The sequence below is a fragment of the Aethalodelphis obliquidens genome, unplaced genomic scaffold (genome assembly GCF_003676395.1).
Source record: "Aethalodelphis obliquidens isolate GAN/ISIS:26980383/991018 unplaced genomic scaffold, ASM367639v1 scaffold53, whole genome shotgun sequence".
Classification (NCBI taxonomy): domain Eukaryota; kingdom Metazoa; phylum Chordata; class Mammalia; order Artiodactyla; family Delphinidae; genus Aethalodelphis; species Aethalodelphis obliquidens.
Window position 1 is genome coordinate 7746222 of NW_020837997.1, and position 14185 is coordinate 7760406.

The 14185-nt window shown below is 54.3% G+C and overlaps 2 protein-coding genes across 2 annotated transcripts; one reads left to right on the top strand and one right to left on the bottom strand.

The window, feature by feature from the left end:
* Positions 1-1311: 1311 nt before the first annotated feature.
* Positions 1312-5600, top strand: ANGPTL6 (angiopoietin like 6). Its single transcript, XM_027085238.1, has 5 exons — positions 1312-2559; positions 3378-3555; positions 4111-4298; positions 4378-4648; positions 5157-5600. The coding sequence occupies exons 1-5, from the start codon at positions 1984-1986 to the stop codon at positions 5345-5347; spliced, it is 1404 nt and encodes a 467-aa protein (XP_026941039.1). The 5' UTR covers positions 1312-1983; the 3' UTR covers positions 5348-5600.
* SHFL (shiftless antiviral inhibitor of ribosomal frameshifting) lies at positions 5559-10117 on the bottom strand. Its single transcript, XM_027085239.1, has 8 exons — positions 9794-10117; positions 9202-9325; positions 8964-9013; positions 7549-7587; positions 7270-7419; positions 6686-6789; positions 6374-6528; positions 5559-5841 (listed from the first exon to the last, which is right to left on the bottom strand). The coding sequence occupies exons 1-8, from the start codon at positions 9812-9814 to the stop codon at positions 5636-5638; spliced, it is 849 nt and encodes a 282-aa protein (XP_026941040.1). The 5' UTR covers positions 9815-10117; the 3' UTR covers positions 5559-5635.
* Between the last annotated feature and the right edge of the window lie 4068 nt (positions 10118-14185).

A 14185-nucleotide genomic window follows, 5' to 3' on the forward strand; every position in this document is an offset into this window, starting at 1 on the left:
TTCAGATCATAAACAATGGCAAACAAACAAGGCAATTGCAGAGTGATAAATGCTAAAATGAAATGGACGGACTGTGCTAGGGCGTGCCCAAGCAGGGGCGACTCTAAATGGGGTAGTCAAAGAGGGCTTCTTTTTTTTGAAATTTATTTTTGGCTGTGTTGGGTCGTCTTTGCTGCACGTGGGCTTTATCTAGTTGCGGTGAGCGGGGACTACTCTTCGTTGCGGTGCGCGGGCTTCTCATTGCAGTGGCTTCTTTTGTTGCAGAGCACGGGCTCCAGGCGCATGGGCTTCAGTAGTTGTGGCACACGGGCTCGGTAGTTGTGGCTCACGGGCTCTAGAGCACAGGCTCAGTAGCTGTGGCACACGGGCTTCGTTGCTCTGAGGCATGTGGGATCTTCCCGGACCAGAGATTGAACCCGTGTCCGCTGCATTGGCAGGCGGATTCTTAACCACTGTGCCACCAGGGAAGTCCCTCAAAGAGGGCTTCTGAGGAGGAGACAACTGAGCTGAGACCTGAATAAGGAGAGACAGGGAGCTGTGATAAATTCAGGGAAGAATATTCCAGGCTGCGGAAACAGCAAGTGCAAAGGCTCTGAGGCTTGTGTGTTTGAGGAACAGCCAGGCCAGGGTGCCTGAAGCAGAGTGAGCGCGGTGGGTGGGAGGATGAATGGGAGGAGGGGAGGGCAGGGAGGGGCCTGGGCAGAGCATGTAGGGCCTTGTGGGCTGCAGGGAGGACTTGGGCTTTTCCTCGGAGTGAGGAGGAAGCCACAGAGGTCCTGAGCAGAGGAGGAGGGACGTGACCTGTCTTGGGTGTTCACGGGTATCCTCTGGCCACTGTGGGAGAAACAGAGCAGAGATTGAGGATGGAAGCCTGGAGACCTGGCAGGCAGCTGCTCTAAGGAAATCCAGATGGTGTCTTGAGCTGGGATCATGGGAGGGAGTGAGAATGGGGGGGAATGTGGAGGAATTCAGGGTCTAAACACAAGAGCTGATAGGCCTGGCTGATGGGTTCCATCTGCCATGAAGAGACATGAATGACTCTGGAGTTTTGGTCTGAGGACAGGGGAAATAGGGTGTCCGCTACTAGACTGAGTTAGTGAGACTTTCTCTTCATCTCCTCTCACCCGCCCGCCCCCCCCCCACCCCCGGCCACCTGTTTCCCCATGGCTTGTGCTCCAGTCTCCTCCAGGTTCCTTTAATACATCAGGCATGGTCCAACCTCAGGGCCTTTGCACTTTCTATTCCCCCTGCCAGGGACCTCTTTTCTCCCAGATACCCCCATGGTTTCCTCCCTCACCTCTTTCAGGTCTTTGTTCAAAACTGTCACCTCTTCCAGGTCTTCCCTCCTCTCAAATTGCCCCTGCACATATCCCCATATCTCTTTTACTGTTTTTTTTTTTTCTTTTTTTTGTAGTTGTTTGTTTCTTTGGCCGCGCCATGCAGGTTGCGGGATCTTAGTTCCCAGACTAGGGATCGAACCCCGGCCCCTTGCAATGGAAGCCGGGAGTCTTAACCACTGGACACCTAGGGAATTCCCCTCTGTCTTTTACTAAAAGTACCTTTTATCTTTAGTACCTTAGGGCTGTCTAATACACTCAATTAATTCTAAGTTTATTTGGTCCTTGCTCACCAGGGCAGGGATTTTTGTGTTTTGTTCTCAACTGTATTCCCAGCGCGTAGAACTGAGGCCAGCACACAGTTAGCACTCAGAGAATGCTTGCTGAATGAATGGACGAGACACACTGACCCGCAGGGCGCCTGGAACTCAGTGGGGAGGCCAGAGCTGGATTCTATTGGCGTATCTCCAGCCTCGGGACAGGGAAAGGGATGGAGGCGGGCGTGTGTAGACCCTGATCTACGCAGGTGTACACCTGTGCATTCCCGCGTGGGACCACATAGGTATGGCCCAGCTTGAGAGTCGGGGGTCGAGCCTGCGTTCCGGGGCCCCCTCCTTCCCGTTCATCCTCTGCCTGCAGGTCCGCCATGTCGGCACCCCGGCTGCTCACGATGCAGCTGCTGCTCTTGCTGGACGCTTGGTGGGCGCGCGCAGCCGCCCCGCGCTGCACCTACACCTTCGTGCTGCCCCCGCAGAAGTTCACAGGCGCCGTGTGCTGGAGCGGGCCGGCGGCTCCGCGCCCAACTCCGGAGGCCGTGAACGCCAGCGACGTGGCGGCACTGCGCGTGCGAGTGGGCCGCCACGAGGAGCTGCTGCGCGAACTTCAGCGGCTGGCGACGGCCGACGGCGCTGTAGCCGGCGAGGTGCGTGCGCTGCGCAAGGAGAGCCGTGGCCTGAGCGCGCGCCTGGGCCAGCTGCGCGCGCAGCTGCAGCACGAGGCGGGACCGGGGGCGGGGCTAGGCCTGGGGGCGGAGCCTGCCGCCGCGCTGGCGCTGCTTGGGGAGCGTGTGCTGAACGCCTCGGCCGAGGCGCAGCGCGCCGCCGCCCGCTTCCACCAGCTGGACGTCAAGTTCCGCGAGCTGGCACAGCTGGTCAGCCAGCAGAGTGGCCTCATCTCCCGCCTGGAACGCCTGTGCCCGGGGAGTGCGGGCGGGCAGCAGCAGGTAACTCTGAAACTATCTCCCTCCCCAAATAGCAGCCACTTCTTGTGAGCATCTTCAGTAGATGGGCCCCCTGAAACCCCATGCCCTTTTTTTTTTTTTTTTGGCCGCGCTGCGGGGCATGCGGGATCTTCGTTCCCCGACCAGGGATCGAACCCGTGCCCCCTGCAGTGGAAGCACCGAATCTTAACCACTGGACCGCCAGGGAAGTCCCAACCCCATGATTCTCAGTTCCGAAATACAAAAAGCTCCAAAAACGGACCCCTACCTCTTCCCCAGTAACTCATTTGGGTCAAAACGCAACTGGTAGCTACTTGAAGTCTTTACTTATCTACCTAATATGAATACTCATAGGATCCTATAATCAAGCATATTATTAATATGTGATAAAGACCAAAGACCTCGTTGGGGGTGTTAGGTAATATAGAGGTAGACCCTGCATTACTGTTTCTAACTCCTGCTATATTATTCTAAATTCTGGATTATGTCTCACCTTAGGTTTTGAATAAGCAATTGTTGCTTTGTGACAGTACCTAACTTACAGGGTTGTTGGGAGGATTCAGTAAGTTAATAGTATTGGATGTACTCATATTATCCCTACTTCACAGAAAAGTTTGGAGGCACAGATCGGTTAAGCTATTAACACCAGAGCAGGAGTTTAAGCCCAGCTCTGTCTCTTCTTGACTACTAGAGTTAGGCTTGGGAAGATCAATACACGCCCCTGCTTGATCTTCCCATCTGGGTGCTAGGAGATTTACGAGCCCAGAGCGTCCTGGGCTAAGGGTTAGTGCAATCACATCTAACTCTCTTGGTTACCCCAGGTCCTGCCACCGCCCCTGGTGCCTGTGGTTCCAGTCAGTCTGGTAGGTGGCACCAATGACACCAGCAGGAGGATGAACTCAGCCCCAGAATCCCAGAGAGACCAGACCCTGAGACAGCAGGGGCCCTTGGCCTCTCCTGTGCCCTCAGGGCACCCTGCTGTCCCTACCAAGCCAGCAGGTAAGACAAGGGCAGGGCTGTTGAGGGTGTGAGGAGCCAGGAGATTCCCAGTGCAGCATGAATAGAGGGAAATATGAGTCAGGACTTTAATGCCAGATTCCTCTCATGCTGGGGGGCCTGGAGGAAATGATGCTTTTATCCTGATAATGGAACAGGGAGATATGGCTCTTACTTTGATAAACACCAAAATTCTTACTATGGTGTGAAAATAAGAGAGGTACTCTTACTTTGACAAGAGGGCAGGGGATTCAGGACTGCTACTTTGGTGAGAATTTGAGGGAATTCAGAGGGCCATGTTCAAGACCTCTATTCTGATGAGGAGACCATAGAAGGAGAATTTAAGAATCCCAGGCTCCACATTTGCTTTAGTGAGAGAAGAATGACTTAGAGTCTTATTTAGGTAAGAAAAGGGGTATTGGGGCTCTTATTCTGGAGAGGGAATAGGAGAGGCAGTTCGACTGTTCTGGTAAGGGGACCAGTGAGAATCAGGACTCTTACTCCAGTAAAGGGTTGACTGGTCCAGGTTGTGCCTGTCCCATATCCCTGTGCCCGCAGGCCCATGGCGGGATTGTGCAGAGGCCCGCCAGGCAGGCCATGGACAGAGCGGAGTGTATGAGCTACGAGTGGGCCGTCATGTGTTGTCAGCATGGTGTGAGCAACAGCTGGAAGGTGGAGGCTGGACTGTGATCCAGAGGCGGCAAGATGGCTCCGTCAACTTCTTCACTACCTGGCAGCACTACAAGGTGGGCACAGGTGGGTGGGGCAAGGCTGGGCAGGGGAAGGAGACCTGCTGCTGACTCCCTGACTTTCCTGCCCTGCCAGGTGGGCTTTGGGCAGCCTGATGGGGAATACTGGCTGGGCCTTGAACCTGTGCATCAGCTGACCAGCCATGGGGACCATGAGCTACTGGTGCTCCTCGAGGACTGGGGAGGCCGCGGGGCACGTGCCCACTATGATGGTTTTTCCCTGGAGCCTGAGAGTGACCACTACCGCCTACGGCTTGGCCATTACCACGGAGATGCTGGAGACTCTCTATCCTGGCACAATGACAAGCCTTTCAGCACCGTGGATAGGGACCGAGACTCCTATTCTGGTAAAGAGCTCTCATTCTGGTGGTGGTGGTGGGGAGGGAGTAGGAGACTGTTAGTGAGGAAATGAAAGGGGGTGGGGTAAGACTTTCCTCTGGTAAGGATCAGGATAAACAGGAGAGTGGAGGATAGGACTCTTATTCTGGTGAGGGGGGCGCGGAGTCCAGATTCATTCTCTGATTAGGCAGTAAGAGTCAGGATTCCTGCCTTTGTGAAAGGTGGTGGTGGGGGTGGGGGGAATAGGGGGAGGTATGAGAGCTAGGACTCTTATTCTAGAAAGGAAGTAGAGAAGGTTGTTTTCCCTGATAAAGGAATGAGAGGTAAAGCTCCTAGTTTGCAGAAAGGGTGGAGAAAATGTGACTTGTACTTTGGTAAGGGGATAAGGAAGGAATTAAGGCTATTACTCTGAAGAAGGTATGGGGACAGAGGATGCCTGGCAAAAGCCTTGTACTAATGAGGTGCTGGTAGAGGCTTTTATTCTGGTGAGAAGACATGGATTCTCTCTTCCCTCAGGTAACTGCGCCCTGTACCAGCGGGGAGGCTGGTGGTACCATGCCTGTGCCCACTCCAACCTCAATGGTGTGTGGCATCGTGGTGGCCACTACCGTAGCCGTTACCAGGACGGCGTTTACTGGGCCGAGTTTCGTGGTGGGGCTTACTCTCTCAAGAAGGTTGCCATGCTGATCAGGCCCCTGAGGCTGTGACCATCTGTTCATCTGTCCCCCAGGTCACAGGGGATGTGTGTCCGCAGGAGCCCAAGTTGTCCTGGCCACACCTCCTTTGTGACTCAGTGTGGGCCGCGTCCCACAGACCTCTTCTCGTTGTGGATCTGCTCCCCAGGACCCTGAAAACAGCACCCAGGAATCCCCCTGCCAGCATCTTGGACCCAGATGGCTCCCCAAGGGCATTTAGATCTCCATTTGAGCTCGTATTTTATAACAACACAAAATATGCACAGACCGTGTCTGGTTTGCATCTGCACCTGGCAGGGGTCACTCCCCGTGCCCGCCCTCGTCCTCCTCCTTCAGGTCCTCCAGAATGAGGTTGTCCAGGTCTTCCAGGAGGCCCCCCTGGCTCAGGCAGGTGGCCACAGTGGAGCCACTGCTGATGTGGAGGTTGCTGGGGTGCAGGACTTTGGGCAGGTGGTTCTGCTTCCGACTCTTGGGGTGTGCGCAGGACGTCCCAGGCACGTGGGGCTCTGGGGAGGGAGAGGTTCTGAGGTCGTGGGGCTTGAGGCCACGGGGAGCTCTGGGAAGGGGAGGGGCTGAGGCTACAGGCTCTGGGGCCAGAGCTACAGGAAATTCAGAGGTGAAAGTCACAGGTGTTGAAGCCACAGGAGACCCAGGGACATGGGCGTCACCTGAGACTACAGAGGACACAACAGGAGCCAAGAACACAGAGACCACAGGGACAGAGTCCACAGGACACTGGGGTGTGGGCCACCAGAGTGAAACCACAGAACTTTATGTGAGGAGACATGGAAGGTGGATGACGCCATGGGAGGTGGGTGTTAGGAGGGGCAGGGGTCCTGAGTGACCTGGAGGTAAGGAGGCTGGAGGCCCGTGGAAGATGTGGAAGGAGGGGCCATTGCAGTGGGAGATGAAAAGGCCTCCAGGACGGAGGCCTTAGGAGGTATGCGGAAGAAGCAGGTAGAGACCTTGGTTCTTAAAGGCTCAGAGGTGTATGCCCGGAATGGGGGGGTAGGCCATGGGGACGCGCCAGGCCCTCACCTCGCCGATTGTAGCAGTCCTCAGCCGAGCAGGAGTGGGTGTGGGTGCTGCGGCGATCTGTGTCCCGGTCCCAGCGTGGAGGGAGGATCCGTGTCAGATCCACGGGGAAGCCGCACCCGTAGCAGGGGGACCGGGACCCCATCTGTGCCCAGCCCCTGGGGGCGGGCAGGGCCGTGAGGGTCCAAGGGCCAGCTGGGCCAGGGTGGGGCCAGGGCAGGGCCAGGGCAGGGAGGGGCAGGGCTGGGGTGGGGCAGGGCCGAGGATGGGAGGTGGGGGTGGGGTCAGTGCCCTCACCCGAAGTTGTGCCCTCACCGGAAGTTGTGCCGACATCTCGGGCAGTGGAACTCAGCCACACCCCACATCTTATCACTGGGCACCGGCTCGTAGCGCTTCCGGCATTTCCTGCATCTGGACACCTGGGGGTGCGGAGAGAGGGGCAGGCTTGCTGTCTGAGGTGAGCAGTGATAGCCTGATGTTAGCCAGATCGAGATTTACACTATGGAAATTGGCAAACACTGTAAATCTGGGGGTGCCTCCGCCCCACGAGAGCCGGTTATTAGGCATTTACCAGAAGCATACCACTGGTCAGGGGGTTCAGAAGCCAGATTTGGGGTTGTGGTTTGGGGGTCAGGTTTGATTTCTGTGGTAGCTGTCAAACTGTGTAGTCAGAGGTCAGGCTCTGGGATAAGAGTTGAGCTTCTCAAGTTGAATGTCAAGTTGAAAAGTCCAGCTCAGTGGGTTGGGGTTAGGGTCTGAGATTGGGGTTGATCTCTGAGGTTGCAGGTCCGGGGTTGGGCTCTCAGAGGCTGATGTTCTTGGGTCAGAGGTTTGGACACTGAGAGTGGGGCTTTGGAGTGGAGCCGGGACAGAACCAAGGTCAGAGGTTGGGTTATCACCTCCTTCCGCTGGGGCACGCGGCGCCACCAGACATGGTCACAGGAGGAGCAGGCGAACTGCCGGTCCACGGCAGGGATGAGATCTTCCTGGGCACGTTGGAACATGCGTAGGTTGGCTTCTGTTAGTGGCAGGAGCGAGGTGGCCACCGCCTGCAGAATGGAGACGGTGGTCAGCCCTCTTCTCCCCTTCCTGCCCCTACAATGTCCCTCCTCCTCACCTATGAACACCCCCATGGATGTCCTCCCTGCTTACCTCCCTGTCCCACATCCTGGACTCACCTGGATGTCCCGGTCCTGCTTCATGTCCTCTGGGGGGTCCTGGGTGGAAACACCAGGGGCAGAAACTGGAGATGTGGTTCACGCCTCTTTTCTGGGGGCGGGGCTTCTGCACGGGGAGGCAGGGTTCTGGCCCCATATAAGAGTAGAGTGTCCCTAACTCAGGAGGAGTTGATTGAGCAGCATACACTTCCTGAGGGCAGGATCTGTGACCTCAGTTGTCCTTATAGCAACCCTGGGAGGTGGGCACACCTGTCATCCCCATTGCTCAGACGGGGATACTGAGGCCCAGAGCCGGGAGAGGGCTTGCCTGAGATTACCCTGAGTGAGCATGGCGGAACAGGCTGGACCCCATGCTCCCTTCCTGCCAATGAATGCCACACACTTGCTGGCATTGTGACAGGTCACCTCTTTGAGGCCATGCTGCTTTAGGTTAAGTGCTTGAGCTCTGGATTCAGATAGATGCAGGTTGAAACCCTGGCTTCATCACTTCCAGCTGTGGGGGTGTGGCCAAGCCACTCCTCCTAATGAGGGACATCTAAGAGCCCAGGTTCTGACTCTTGGTGGCCTGGGTTCAAATCCCAGCTGCCACCTGCATTCAGCATGAACCTGGTGAGTGACGTCATCACCCTGTGTCTCAATTTTCTCATCTGTAAAATGAACGTGATAAGTAATAGGACCTGTCTCACAGGACCTGTGGCAATGAAATAAGTCAACAGGTAATATTCCTGGAGTCCTGCCGCAGGGGAAGTGCTCAATCAATGATACTCTGGGCTATTTTTATCATACTCATTATATGTATAACTGTAAATATATAAATGTTAAGGGTATAATACGTACTTTATTATACTCTTTAACAACTCTGTGCTGGGTCTTTCAGGCAGGCCAACCGGTACGCCAGCCACCAAAGCCATCTAAGGGGCAAAGTGGCCATGCAAAGCCTTTCATTCATTCATTCATTCATTCACATGGGTTCCCCTGCCCCTCTCTCCTCTCTGATCTCCTGCTCATCCCAGCCTGTCTGTATGTTCCTTTTGTCATGCCACCCCTCTTCCAGGAAGACCCTCTCCAACCCCTCCCCTTCCCAGAGGTCACTCCTCCTTAGTCTTGAAGAACTTGGTACCACCTCCTCCAGGAAGCTTTCCCTGATCTCTTTGGCTCCTCTATAATGACAATCGTGATTCGTTTCACTGCTTAGTTTCTTGTCTCTGTCTTCCATTTAATACAGTCAGCATGTAATGAGCATCTACTGTTTGCAGGCTCCCTGGCCAGATACACGACTGAGAGGTGCATAAGTGAATGAGGCTAGACCATGAGTTGTGGACTGACAAGGCACAGAGGGGGCTCACCATGGATGAGCCTGACCCTTCTGTTCTCCCTCCCCTTACCACATCCTTTGAGGGGAGGGCGCAGTTTACCTGGGCATCCAGGTCATTACTCAGTTCCTGTCCATCTTTCTGCTTTACCCCTGGTGGGGAGAGTAAGTGTAAGTGAAAGGCCTTTGAAAGATCTTGTGGGAGTTTCTGGGCCCCGAACCCGATACAGACCACCCCCCAAAGAGATGATCTCATCGCCTCTTCCTACCCTCAGCAGAGACCACACCCCCTCCCCGCTCCCCAGCGGAACCCCCTGCAGGCAGGACCCCCGCCTGCTCACCGTACACGATGGAGCGCCCCACTCCGGTATGGTCGCTGCCAAACTTCCTCATCAGAGTCCCCGCCTTCTTGGAGGATACCTTCCCATGAAACTTCTCCCGGAGGCGCCGGACGCTCTTCTCCAGCTGGGGTGGGGAGACAGGGGCTCAGATGGAGGAAGGAGAGGCGCGATTGCCCCTCCCCCATCCCTAGGCATCCTTTTTTCACGGCCTGAACTTGACCCTTGGTTTTAGCCTCCGCACCCCACCCCCCCAATCCCTCTACTGCATTTCCTGGAAAAAGCCAAAGTCCCCACAGGGCACTGGGGGAGGGAGCGGACTAAGGCGAACGTCCCACGCTAAGGGAGGAGGCCGGCCAGGTAACCCCTGGCCTCTGACCCTTGACCCAGCAGCCCCCGCTTTTCCTCGAGGAGGCCGCATTTCGCTCTGGGGCATGTGGCGGTCACTCTCCTTTCTGAGGGAGACGAGTGCCAGCCTGGGGGAAGGTCTAGGTTTCGGATGGAGTCCCTAGGAACTGCGAAGCCCCCTCCGCGTCCCCCGGCTCCTCCCCAGCATCTCTCGCGGGCCCCCGGCCCAGTTGTAGCCTTCTCCTACCTCCACACCTTCCTGAGACATGGTGGCGGCGCAGGTCCCCGCGAGGGTCCGCACTGGGCGCTCAGCGTCCCCCTACCTGGGTGCGCCCGTCTGTCCAGCTGCCTCTCAGGGCAGGGGGCGGGGCCTCCAGGCCGGCTCCGCCCTTCCTTTCCAGCCCTCCGTTTCGCTTTCGATTGGAAAGAGGGGGGACGGGGCGCGCTGGCTCCGCCCTGGCTCCACCTCTGCTCTTGCGCCCCAAACCCAGGCGGGCGCCCCCGATCTGCACCCTGCGGCGGAGCGCGCAGACCTCGGGCGGGGGAGGCGGCGCGGCCTCTGCAGTCGGTCACATGTCCCCACGCTGCGCGGGGTCCGCGTCTTCACGTCCCTCGTGGGGGCGGGGCCGCATCTGAAGGCCGTGGTGTGTCTCCCGGTCCCCGCTAGCTCGTGCTCCCCCAGTCCATCGCTCTGTCCCCTCCCCTCCCGTCCCCTCCTCTCCCCCAGGAATCAGGCGCTAATTAGGACCTGGACCCCTTTCTCACTTTGAGCCTCTTACCTCGCCACGTCCCCTCTCTGAACCTCAGTTTACTCCTCTGTAAGATGGGGATGATGATAGTGGCTACATCCTGGAGTGTGTGTGTGTGTGTGTGTGTGCCCGCGCGCGTGCGTGTGCCAGGATTCGAGTCCCCGGGTAGAGCACTTAGTAGCTCCTGGCATGCTGTAGACATTCAACTAGTCCCTGGGCCACCTACTATGTGCAAAATATGAAGGGGCAGGCAGTTGGCGGCAAGGAGGAGGTGCTTGCTAAAAATACTGATTCCTGGTCCCTAGCCGTTCTGCAGAATCGGGCTGTCTAGGGGTTCCAGGGGATCTGCACTGTAAAACGTAAGGTTGAGAACCCCGGGGGGCCAGGACAATTTTAACCCAGCAAGCGGGGGAGGGGCTCTGTCCCCGCCTTGCCGCATCAGAAATGTCTTCTTGGAGGAGTCCTGGAAGTGTGACGGCTCAGCAGGTGAAGAATGGAGTGGGGGAAGGAAGCAGCTAGCCGTGCAAAACCCCCAGAATCAAGAGAGTCTAGCGCTTTAGGCCAGGGCTTCTCAACCTCAGCAACATCGGCATTTGGGGCTGGATGGTTCTCTGTGGTGGGGGCCTGCCGTGTGCATCGTAGGATGTTTAGCAGCATCCCTGGCCTCAACCCACTAGATGCCAGCGGCACCCCTGCCCCAGTCATGACAGCTGAAAATGTCTCCAGACGTTGCCAAATGTCCTCTGGGGGTGGCAAAATTGCATTAGGATAAATGACTCCTAAAACTTTTTCAACATGCACCTCTATCAGTAAAAATGTTGAAGCTCAACCCCCAGAGGGATATTTGTTTATAAATTATATACAAATACAGTTATACTGAGAGATTCTGTAGATCACTTTATAATAATGTATTTATTACATGATGATATTCCTTAGCAAACTTAACAAAAAAGATTAAAAAAATGTTCTAGTGTTTTCTACTTGAACCCCAAAGTTTTGTTTGTGGGGTCTATGCAGCCCTCCCTGGGGTGCATGTAAACAGTTCATGGTTCTTTGTGCTGAGTGGTGGGATTTCGGGCAGGGAAGGGGGGGTGGTATAGGCAGCACAGAGGACCTGGGATTTTATCCTGAGGGAAGTGGGGAGACATGGAGGGGCTCTCCCAGTATAGTTGCCAATTACTACTTACCCAGTGGAGGGGGAGGTCACAGCTATGTCCCACCCCTTGGTCAGGGTGGGCACAGAGCAGGCAGGAAACAGGTGGGAGTCTGATCCAGCCCCCACACAACTCAGGTCTGCTAGATTCTCATCCTAATGGCCACCACAGTGAGAGCTTACTCTGTGCCAGGCACTGTTCCACTGTTGACGCAGCATCAAAGAAAACAAAGATCCCTGCCCACATAAAGCTAGCATTCTAGTGGGGGAGACAGACAAGAAACAAATATGTAATAGGATAGGAGAGAATACATGCCAGGATGAAAAATGAACTGGGGCAGGGGGATGGGTAAAGGGAGTTTAGGGAAGCCTGCAGGAAGTAACATCTGAGTGGAGACCTGAAGGATGTGGGAGAAGAGAGTTCCAGGTAGAGGTGGGAGCCTGGGACTCTTGTTACCAGGTGTTGTAGTTCTCTGTTGCTGCATAACAAATAATCCCCAAATGTTATGGCTTAAAACAATAAACACGTATCAGTTCCTACGGTTTTTGTGGGTCAGGAATCCAGCAATGGCTTTACTGAGCTTTCTGGCTCAGGGTTTCCATAAGGTCGTAGTCAAGATGTTGACTGGGGCTGCAGCCATCTGAAAGTTTGACTGGGGCTGGAGGATCTTGCTTCCGTGGTGGCTCACGCACATGACTGGCAGGTGGGTGCTGATTGTTGGAGGGATGCCTCAATTCCTCCCTACTTGGGCTGTTTGTGCTTGATACTCCCAACCTGGCAGCTGGCCTCCACAGAGCAAGCAACCCAAGAGAAGGAAAGCCAGGTGGAAATTGTATATTTCCAAGACCTCACCTTGAAAGTCACGTAGCATCACTTCTGCCGCCACATCCTGTGCGTTAAAATTGAGTCACTAGATCCAGACCATGTTTAGGGAGAGGGGAATAAAGACCCTGCCCTCTCTCCCCTCCTCCCCTCCCATCTCCTGCTGGAGCCTCTCACTGGCTGCACCAGCAGGCAAGGAAGGTAAGGGAGCCAGTCATGCAGTTAGCCTGTCAGGGCACAGGGCAGGGGGAGAAGGGTGAGAGTCAATTCAGAAGGACAAATAAAGATACAACCTGAAAAAAAAAAAAAAAAAAAAAAAGATACAACCTGAGTATTCAATTTTGGCATTTGTAGACGATCAGAAAAACAGATTCCCAGGGAACACATGGGGGCGCTACCTACCCACCAACAGTTCTGTTTGAGCTTTGTGGCCATCTTGGTCTGTCGGGCCAGATGTAGCTTGGTTGTAGTGAGTGGTGTGAACATTTCTGCATTTTATCCTTTGTCTTTATAAAAAGGTGTGGAAAGGGAGAAAATGGATGTGCTGATAACAGTGATAAGAAATGTAGTCTCTGACACTTTAGTATAATTGAGTCAAAGATGGAGCCCATTTGATCCATCCATTCATTAATTTGACAGACATGCATCAGGTGCCTCCCATCTGGCAGGCATGGTGTCTGGCACCATTTCTGCCCTTCTGGAGTCATGGTCTTAATGGGAAAGAGAAACATGAAGCACATGATATCACAAGTAGTTATTTAATTATATTTATGATATGTACCAAAAAAGAGAAATTGAGAGATCCATGAGAAAGGACAACACATGGGACCCTGAACTGGGTAGGGTGGTCAGGGAGGGCTTCATGGAGGAGGTGTCTCTTGAACTGAATTTTTTTTTTGACCGCTCCACATGGCTTGCAGGATCTTAGTTCCCTGACCAGGGATTGAACTGTGGGTCACGGCAGGAAAGCTCTGAGTCCTAACCACTGGACCTCCAGAGAAGTCCCAATGAACTGAAATCTTAACACTTTCTGAAACACTGTGTCAAGTGTTTTGAACTATGTATCTCATTTGATCCTCATAGCAATCCTATAAGGGGGATAATATTATTACGAAAGGGAAGACAGGTTCAAGAACCTGCTCAAGGGGGGCCCTCCAAAGGATGAGTAGGAACTAACTAGGTGAAGAGGTGCAGGGCAGAAAGAGCAGCAAGTGCAAAAGCCCTGAGGTGGGATGGGGCAGGGTCTATTGCAGAAATCTATAGGCCACCATGGCTCTGGCTTAGTGAGCAGGGGGGAGAGTGGAGGGAGGGGAAGCTCATGCCCAAAGCAGCAAATCTTGATCTTTAGTTGAACCTTTTGAGGCATATGCTGGGTGACCATAGGTTTAATTGTGGAGGAAGTGGACCTGATTGGAGCATGTGTGTACTTTTTGCAACCTAGTCAATTTCCCCCTCAGTTTAATGCTGCGTGGCATGCAGGGTCTTAGTTCCCTGACTAGGGATAGAACCCATGCCACCTACAGTGGAAGCGAAGAGTCTTAACCAGTGGACCGCCAGGGAAGTCCCCCCTCAGTTTAGCCAAATGAAGAAATTTGGGGATGCCCAGAATTGGAGATGTTGGGAAATGGGAAATCTCTAAACCGTTGGTTGGAAAGGGCATCCCTTGGTAGAACCTTTGGAGAGGGCAACTCGGCAACACTTACTAAAGCATTGTGTGCTATTTTTTTTAATAACAAAATATTTTTATTAATTAGCTATCAGACATGCCTCTCCAAACTTTCCCCCCACATTTTATGGATATGTACTCTTCTTTTTTATACATTTATTTATTTATATTTTTTATTTTTGGCTGCATTGGGTCTTTGTTGCTGCGCGTGGGATTTCTTTAGTTGCGGTGAGTGGGGGCTACTCTTC

Coding starts and splice junctions, on each gene's coding strand:
- ANGPTL6 (XM_027085238.1), top strand. CDS start 1,984: ATGTCGGCACCCCGGCTGCTCACGATGCAGCTGCTGCTCTTGCTGGAC. Junction 2,560..3,377: donor GTGCGGGCGGGCAGCAGCAG/GTAACTCTGAAA, acceptor TGGTTACCCCAG/GTCCTGCCACCGCCCCTGGT. Junction 4,649..5,156: donor GGACCGAGACTCCTATTCTG/GTAAAGAGCTCT, acceptor CTCTTCCCTCAG/GTAACTGCGCCCTGTACCAG.
- SHFL (XM_027085239.1), bottom strand. CDS start 9,814: ATGTCTCAGGAAGGTGTGGAG. Junction 9,326..9,793: donor TGTCTCAGGAAGGTGTGGAG/GTAGGAGAAGGC, acceptor TCCCCACCCCAG/CTGGAGAAGAGCGTCCGGCG. Junction 7,420..7,548: donor AGCAGGACCGGGACATCCAG/GTGAGTCCAGGA, acceptor TCCATTCTGCAG/GCGGTGGCCACCTCGCTCCT.